This window comes from Misgurnus anguillicaudatus, chromosome 10 (genome assembly GCF_027580225.2).
Source record: "Misgurnus anguillicaudatus chromosome 10, ASM2758022v2, whole genome shotgun sequence".
In the NCBI taxonomy this organism is placed as follows: Eukaryota; Metazoa; Chordata; class Actinopteri; order Cypriniformes; family Cobitidae; genus Misgurnus; species Misgurnus anguillicaudatus.
This window is the reverse complement of record NC_073346.2, coordinates 35,427,022-35,436,128: the sequence shown is the minus strand read 5'-3', so window position 1 is coordinate 35,436,128 and position 9,107 is coordinate 35,427,022. Positions and strand designations below refer to the sequence as shown.

At 35.7% G+C, this 9,107-nt stretch overlaps 1 protein-coding gene across 1 annotated transcript; it reads left to right on the top strand.

The window, feature by feature from the left end:
• Positions 1–29: 29 nt before the first annotated feature.
• Positions 30–8,878, top strand: LOC129448675 (uncharacterized). The gene is made up of 3 exons (XM_055211228.2): positions 30–270; positions 3,411–3,874; positions 8,201–8,878. Exons 2-3 carry the CDS (start codon positions 3,548–3,550, stop codon positions 8,342–8,344), a joined length of 471 nt encoding a protein of 156 aa, XP_055067203.2. The 5' UTR covers positions 30–270; positions 3,411–3,547; the 3' UTR covers positions 8,345–8,878.
• Positions 8,879–9,107: the final 229 nt, after the last annotated feature.

The window sequence follows — 9,107 nt, the reverse complement described above, 5'->3', positions numbered from 1 at the left end:
AATGGCGCATGCGGATTGTGTCGCAGACGCAGTTTGAAGCTAAACGAAAACAAATAAAAAAGAAGAAGATAATTAAACAATTTTCTATTAATGTTATACTGTCGGGTTTAGAGAGGGCGTGGTTCTAGTTTTATACACAGTAAATATCATACTTTGTTCTTATCTACTGCTGGATAAGGTTATAGTTAAAAGAGTGTAACGTTAGCCTAACATATGGGCATCTTTGACAAACATTGCTGATATATGCTGTTGGACGTCTGAAGTCATAAGGTAAGAAATAATTAAGTACTGTCAAAGTAATAACCAGTTTTGTTAACTTTAGCGTTTACTTTGTCCGAGTTCTTGTAAAAGCCGCATACCCACAAGATGATGATATGTGTAAAAAATACAAGATGGACTGCATGAGACGAACGAGTTAAATGTTTCAGTTATAATTCATTTAATACAGGTCTTTTTTAATAACGAAATAAAAGCGCAATAAATAAACGTTTATCTTATATCAGCAATAAAAACAATATCTGAAGCGTCTAGAATTTGCAGGCAAAACATCTACCCAACAGCGCCCTCTGCTGACCGATTTACTTATATGTCCTCTCACAAAGCTGTCTGGATTATTGCCGTTTTCATATTTGCTTTTTATATTTTACAATAATTCAGTGTAATCCGCTGTACACCAATGAACTTCACAAAATTTAGAAACCGTAACCAGTGAGCCTTTAAATAATACCATAAACTAGTCTTGCACACTTTTCTTAAGCATTTGGTACGCAGTGATGTATGACCCCTATCTGTGAAATCCAGGCAAAAGTCTTAATCTAATAATGATATTAAGAGCATCATATTTTAATATTAATCTTTGACATGACTTCACTCAGTCAATATTAAAGATATCAAGGTTATATTTTCACAGAATGTTATTTATTATAGTTTATGTAGAAAACGGTAAATAACAAAAAAAAAGACAAGGTCACACAATATATATTAGTAATAGGCCAATATATTGCAGGGCTGGATATTTGTATCTTTTTTATAAATCTTTTCAACCGGGCAGTAAATTTCTTTATTACTTTAATTGGTTGTTTGTAATGAAAAAAAGTCAATGTCACTTTTTAACATGACTTTATGTTGTGTTACACATAACAACAAACTAGTTCAACACACTTATTCAAACAGTACCGTGAGATGTCAGATTCACATTATATAATATAATTATGTCTTGTAAATATGTTATAAGCATTTTAAAGGAAAACACCAACCTTTTTCAAAATTTTACTATGTTCTACTTCTTACCTCAATTAGGTATATTTTAATTCATCTATCTTTTTATAATGCGTACACTTGGGCTTTGTGCGGCGTGTTGTGAATGTGTTGGCGTTTGGCCTGGCCCCATTCGTTCCTTGGGATCCGGGCAGGGATGGATTTGGGAGCCGCCGAACACTTTCATGTTTTCCCTATTTAAAAACTGTTACACAAGTAAGTATGATGGCACAAAATAAAACATTTTTTTAGCAGATAAAAATGAGATCTATATTGTATGGCGGAAGAGCACTTAAATTGCAGCACTTTGACCTTGGGCGCAGTAATATTGACAGAAGTTTGAGTGTGATAGGGAGTAGTCAGGAGTGATGATGTTACTTCTCGCCGAGGTCGAAGTGCTGCAAACTAAGTGTGACATGTAACAGTCTTTAAATAGGGAAAACATGAACACATTCACAATGCTCTGAACAAAGATTAAGTGCGTGCATTGAAAAAAGATTGGTATTAGGGTTGCATAACGATTAATCGTGATTAATCTGTTGCAGAATAAAGGTTTTTCTTTACATCATATAATATGTGTATGAACTGTGTATAATAACATTGTATAAATAAACACACACACACACACACACACACACACACACACACACACACACACACATGCATGTATATATTTAAGAAATGTTTACATGTGTATATACATTTGTATATTTATGTATAATTTATCGACCGTTTCAGCAGTAACAACATAAACAAGCGGCTGCCGTGGTCCGCACGTAACTTCCGGTTAACTCCGCTAAGAATAAATAACAAACTACATTTAAAGAACTTTGTTTTAGATAACAAGCAAAAAACAACACATAGATTACCTAGTACACCAAAACATTTGTGTATCGCGTCAGCATAAATGTATTTTTTTTCTTAAAATGATACATTAATGTGTGCATATTTATATACACAGTTCAGACACATATTATATGATGTAAATCTTAAATGAAAAACCTTTATTCTGCAATAGTTTAATTACGATTAATCAATGCAACCCTAATAGGTATTAATTCGTTGTTGAGGTAAGAACATAGTAAATTATTGAAAAACTGTGGTGTTTTCCTTTAAAAGGGTATATTTAGAAATGTTATGCCTAACAAATGTTTTTAGTTTCACCAATTCTCTTATTTACTGTAATAACATTTGTGTTATATCGGCCTCATATCACCAATACAGCTTTCATAATATTGGCATCAGCCATAAAAAAAACATATTGGTCGAACACTAATAAATATTTTAGATAGAATGTTTTATGTAAAAATATCTGTCTGTCTTGAATAAATTATAAGCATTTCAGATAATTAGCAATAATAAGTACGCTCTTGAGAGGTCCAGATGGGTCATAAATTGCAATAATGCTGGCTGTCATGTCAGACCTTCAACCACTATTAAAAACCATGGCATAGTGTTCGATTCATCTGTGTCTTTCACGTCTCCTCATCTTACAAAATCTGCCTTTTTTTATCTTCGAAATATCGCCCGATTACGCTTCTTAAATATCAATGATGCAGAGACCCTTGTCCATGCTTTCCTTACCTCCCGACTAGATTACTGTAACACACTTTTTTTTATGGTTTACCATCAACATCTTTAAAAAAGCTCCAATACATTCAAAATTCGGCAGCAAGCTAACACATACTAAGAAATCCTCCCACATAACCTTGTCTTATACAGTTTACATTGGCTTCCAATTAGTTTCCGCATTCAACGGATAACTGTTAATATACCTTCGGTTAACGGTTAACTGGTCATCATGAACATCCCTAATCTAAACAATATTTGTCACACAAAAGTATCAGCAGATGGCAGCAAATCATTAGTATGGATCATTCGTATGAAAAATTTCTTTGACGCCGTGTAGACCCCTGGTAGAAGTTATATTTGCCCTGTTTTTTATTCATTTTAAAGATATTCAGTAAGTGCATGATAAATTAGGACTCTGTTTGCTTTTGACCCTTAAACTGTGTATACAAGACAAGCCCAGAGATCGGTAATCGGAGAGCTAAATCCTCTATGTGTGAATCAGATAAAAGGTTTAATGTAAATGCTGTGTCCATTTTAAACACAAGGAGCTAAATATATTTTTGTTACTCACCCTGTGACAGATACATAGTCATTTTCGTGTGACCACAAAAGGAGCTTGTTTCCTGTTTGGCAGAGTTTACAAAACCGTGTAAACCATCTCAGCACAGCACAACAACAAGAAATCATCTCGGTGTGAGACTCTGAATAATCCTACAGTATGGCGGACTTGGATAAGTCTGATAAATCAGGGTTTTTACAGCCGAACGCACCACCACCACCACCATACCAGGATCCCTCTCAGTATCCTAACACTGGATATCCTCCTCCAGGGAACACTTTTGCCTATCAGCCATATGTAGGTCCAGTCGGCCCATACGGCCAAGGGCCTTATCCTGGATATAATGCAGTCGTTGTACAGCCGACGGTTTATGTGACCGCCGCTCCGCTGGTCAGTCCTCTGCCAGATTACCTGGGTTACTCCATCTTTACCATGCTGTGCTGTTGTTTACCTCTGGGCATTGCTGCTCTCATTTACTCCATCTCTGTAAGTATATGGGATTTATTACCTCTTTATTGTGTTATACAAATGAGTTTCAGCCCCCCTATATGGCTGTTGGGGATTCCCTATCAATGTGATGTCACACTGATTACACCCCACCCATGACCGCTCACATGCAGACTCAGCTTTATGAGGTCGTAGTTCAACCTTCTGCCAGAGACGGATGTTTTGATGTAGTCCAAAGCACATGTGTAAGCACTCTACCCCTACTTTGCATACGGGAGGGGAACAAAAGCTTTTTTTGCCTTTAAAGAAACGCACACAAATATGGCCTGTTTTTCATTGGTGCCACACATGGCCATGTTCAACATTAATGAAAGATCTGTGGAGTATTTTGAGCTGAAACTTTACAGAAACTGTTTGCTGAAAACACCTAGCGGCTCTTGGAAAAATTTGGGATTAAATGAGTTAATTGATAATCATAAAGATTCTTCACAGCATTTACACTAAAATCATGTTAATATAACACTAATTCCAGGGTTCCCACGGGTCCTTGAAATCCTTGAAAGTTTGTGAATCTGGGGGAAAAAATTCAAGGCTCTGGGAAGTTTTTAAAAATATACACACATAGATACAGGTCATAGAAAGTGCTTGAATCTATTTTATGCAAGAAGTTTTCTGGAAAAAAATCCATATTATTCCCTGTGTATGATAATATCATAAAAATTCTAGACTTTTTAAGCACAGGTGCTAAACTGTTCGCTTTAAATGCTTATATCTTCTGTATGTGAATGTTGATTCATACCAAAATGTTTTTTTGCATAGTTGTGTTTGACACATGAAAACATCTCTGGTTACGTATGTAATTGTTGTTCCCTAAGAAGGGAGCGAGGCGCTGCGTCTCCTTTGCCATAATTCCTGCGTCCCTGTAACGCCGTCTTTAGCAATATTTCAGATAGCGATATACTTCCTGACTCCCGCGTCACCCTGTCTTGACTATTGGTGCTTGAATTTGATATACACATTCAGACGCACTTACCACTGGAGGCGTCCCCAAAGTGTCACCACAGTGACGCAGCGCAAGTTCCCTTGAAAGGGAACTGTAACAATGTATCTTTAAAGGTAACACCAGTTAACCTTGCTCTCACTTGAAATGTGTCCTCACATTTAATCCTTGAATTTGAGGGTATTGGACCTGGAAATTCCTTGAAAGGTCCTTGAATTTGAAGTTAACTAAGGTGTGGGAACCTTGTAATTTGTAAAATATGGGAATAAAAATATGTCACATAAAAACACTTTTTTTAATGAAAAAAAAATAATGAAAATATCTAAAAGGTTAAATCTAAAGACAATTTATATATTTGTGCTTGCTTTTTTATAAAACTTAATTAGAATTAGTTTAAATGCATGCTTTATACTTGTAAAATACATGTAATTTAATGTGTCCTTCCTTGGGATAAGGTCACTTTGTCAAACTGTTAAACAAAGTGTTTTAAAAAACACAACATCTGTTAAATGAATTTAATTACATATATCATTAATAGAAAAACAAGGCTAAAGTTTACTAGTTTATGTAAAGTTTAATTTTCTAATTATGAGATTAGTAACATCAAAGTTTGATTTCAATCATTGGTTTCAATTATTGGTATTTTTTATATTGATCAAGTTATTTTTTACAGAATGTTCTTTACATTATGAATATATTTAGAAATATAGAAATAAAACTTCCAGTATTTCTACATTCTCAGCATCATGTCTGATTCAGAAGTTGTTTTGCATGTGGTGACAAAAATATTAGTTGGTACTCATGACTTTTTTGTCCTTAATTCGCTTGATTGTGGAACTGAGAAAAAAATACTGTTTAGTTTAGACTTTTTAGGAACTTTCAGTTCACTACATTTTTTCTTATGATCAGTGGTGGTTGGTGACTTCTCTTTTGATGGGTGAAAATTTGTCATTGCACAATGTGATTGTTGCGTAATTTGAACCATGTGCATCATGTGTTTTGTCAAAATGGGTGCCTGCTGCACACTCGGTTTGTGATGAAAGAGACGCTCACATTCACTAAATACTCACAAGACACTAATGGGCTTTGTGCCCAGCTGCACTGCTTCCTGGGCTTCGGCCGGCTCCTTGTTTCCTGTCTGCCATTGTTGGACAGGCTGATTAGTCCCGGTGTGTCTGATATTGTTGTTGTGACTACTGAGGTCGGGCACACCTGGATTAATCAGTTTGTCCAATAATGGCAGACAGGAAACAAGGAGCTGGCTGAGGTTCGGGAGGTGGTGCAGCTGGGCATAAAGCCTATTTAACACTAAACTCTGATTACTCATGAGATTAAGCGAGTATCTGGCAGAGTGAGCGTAACTTTTATCTTAAACCCTTTAGACGCGTGGCACTTGTTTTGACGGGACACGTGATGCACGTGATTTACATGATGGCCGAACACGTGTTTTGAAATGACGAGCCACACACATGACGAGCTAAATACATGTTGTGACGAACTTCCAGAATGATGTCACGAAAAGTCGTGTTATAGTCACGCAAAATTTGATACATTTATTCGTGTCCATGGCACGAAATTCAGCTTTTTTCGTGTCATGAATTTCTATAAATATTTTTTCGTGTCTGTTGCACAACTTTCTTTATCGTTTCATTTTATATGTATAGTTTTCTCATTGTTTTTCCTATTTTCTTACCGTTGTCGCTTGGGGTTGAGGTTAGAATCACTTTCTGATACATTTGTAGACATCCGAACCCAAACTCCAGCTCTAACTGCAACGCCAAGCGAGAATAGTTTTAAAAGCAGAAGAAAAACATGTAGAAACCAATACATGAAAGTACATCCCAAATCTAACTCCAGGCGACAATGATTTAGAAATAGGAAGAAATTACAATGAAATAAAATGACACAAAAAAGAAAGTCAAAAACTATTTATGGAAATTTGTGCGGGTGACATGAAAAAAGACATTCGTGCTCAAGGCAAAGAATTTCGAGCCATGGACACGAACAGATTAATAAAAATTTTGCGTGACTATAACACTTCTTTCTGTGAGATCATGTTGCGAGCTTCGCATCGTGCACCCTTGAAAAAGGTGCCCAGCTGATGCATGACCAACGACCACCGGCAGAACCCGCTTAACCTCCGCCTAATCTCCTTAATCGTTTCAATGCATATATAAATATATCTCCCAAGGGTTTTTCCCTCCTAGGACTTTATTTTTTTTACTTCCCCGGCTGAGCCTGGGGTTTTTTTTTCTCCTAGGGGGTTTTTCAAACCGGGGAGGCAGCCTTCTTGGGCTTAACTTAGCACCCTCTTCTTTACGTTACATTAGCAATACGCACGCTTATAATGTTGATTCATAGCCGCAGCAAATTTAGCTGCTTGTGCTATCGTGTATTATGTTGTGCTATCTGTCGTTTTTCTGTGCTTTCCACTGCTTCTATTAATGTAAAGCTGCTTTGAAACAATCACCAATTGTGAAAAGCGCTATATAAATAAAATTGAATTGAATTGAAAAAAGGAGTCACCAGCCGCCACTGCTCTTGATGGTTATTTTCTTGAAAAAAATTACGAAATTGACTCAAGATACTTATTCACATGATAAATGTCTCAATGTCCCAAAAATATCAATTACTTATTTTCAAACCAAAAACAAAGTAACTGCTTTGGTAAGGCAATACTCAAATCTGTTGTAACCTCAGATGGGTCTTTGTCAACAAGGTCAGTAATTATTAACAACGTCAGACAAATTGTCTTTGTTGAGTTTATCGTGTTAAGATATTGAAACGTCCACTCAACCACATAATATGATGTCTTTTTTATCCAAGAACATGGACGGTTGGATAGTTGCAAGACTGGTTATGAACCATTGGTTATTCATACCTGTGGTGAGACAAATGAAAGCTTAAAAAACAAGACATGCTTGTATAAATTATTAACATGAGAGGTTAAACATTCAGCAGATGCATTATGATTGCAGTTAATAGTTTCTAAGCTTTTGTATTTGCATTATTCACATAAGCGGATGTTTGAATAGAAGGTGGTTTGCAAATGAGGAACAATAAAAAACAAAGAACAGCTTCTGTTTCTGTAAAAGAAATACTTTCTGTTGAAAAATCATGAGCTTTTATGTCCAGCTCTAGAGACGAAAATGGGAAGTTAATAATTATCCACTTGGAAGATCCTTTCTGTATATTCAGTTTAATTGTTTACTCTGCCTGCATGTCTTTGTTGGTTGTTGGCATAATATGTCACCTAATGTAACTAAATTATGCAACATTGTTACTGTAGTATTACATAATTCACTTATACAGTACATATCTAAAAAACAAGTGGTTAACATGTTATTTCCCATTTGTTTTCCCAGACTCGGAATGCTAACATGACCGGACAACCACAGATAGCAGAAAAGAATTCCAAAATGGCTCTCACCCTTAACCATGTCGCTCTTGGTATTGGCCTTACCATCATTGTCTTGTATATCACCATCATCATTGTTTCCATTGCTTAGTAACACATTTCAATAATTATCAGAGATATTGTGGTTGGATTGCAATAAGTTAATGAATATTACCATATACAAATGCTTCTAATGTTGTTGGGTTTTTTTTAAACACGGTTGGTACCGTGCTTTAAAATCTGCTCACTATTGCTCAGATTATATATGACACTTTCTAAACTTCACATTACCGAAGCGTTTCATATGATTTCACATGTTTAATCAATTTTAGAGCTTCTTAGCTTTGACCTGCACTGTAAAAAGTTAATTTGTAACATTTTAAGTTACCAATTGGAGTAATGTTATTTTCCCTTTTACAGTGTGGATCTCTCTCTCCCACTCCGTTTAGGTTTTGAAGTCTCTATTAACAAGGTGCATGTGTTAGATGAGAGAGACATATTGAATGTGTTGCGGGCACCAGGACTGGGTTGAGAATCATTAATGTATTTCACTAACATTATTATTCACTTAGCTGTAAATGTCAAAGTTAAGGCATATTTTTTTTCATTTTAATTGTGCATTAATAAAAGTTTGACCTACTGAAAATGATGTGGATTATTTACTCCATGCACATTTTACATGAGCTGGATGATGACACCAATGTTCTCTGTTGAGCTGCTTTGACTTGGTTACAAAATTAATATATTTTGAAACGTTGACACTGTGATAACTAAACCAAATTTAGTCAACTTATTCTATCAGATTTTTATGTCAATAGCTGATCGTAGTGCTATATGCGAATTGCAGAAGTCGTGATGTCACAGGCACAAAATAC

Excerpts from the sequence above, each read along its gene's own strand:
- LOC129448675 (XM_055211228.2), top strand. The coding sequence starts at position 3,548 with ATGGCGGACTTGGATAAGTCTGATAAATCAGGGTTTTTACAGCCGAAC. Across the intron at positions 3,875-8,200 it reads CTCTCATTTACTCCATCTCT|ACTCGGAATGCTAACATGAC; the intron begins GTAAGTATATGG and ends TTGTTTTCCCAG.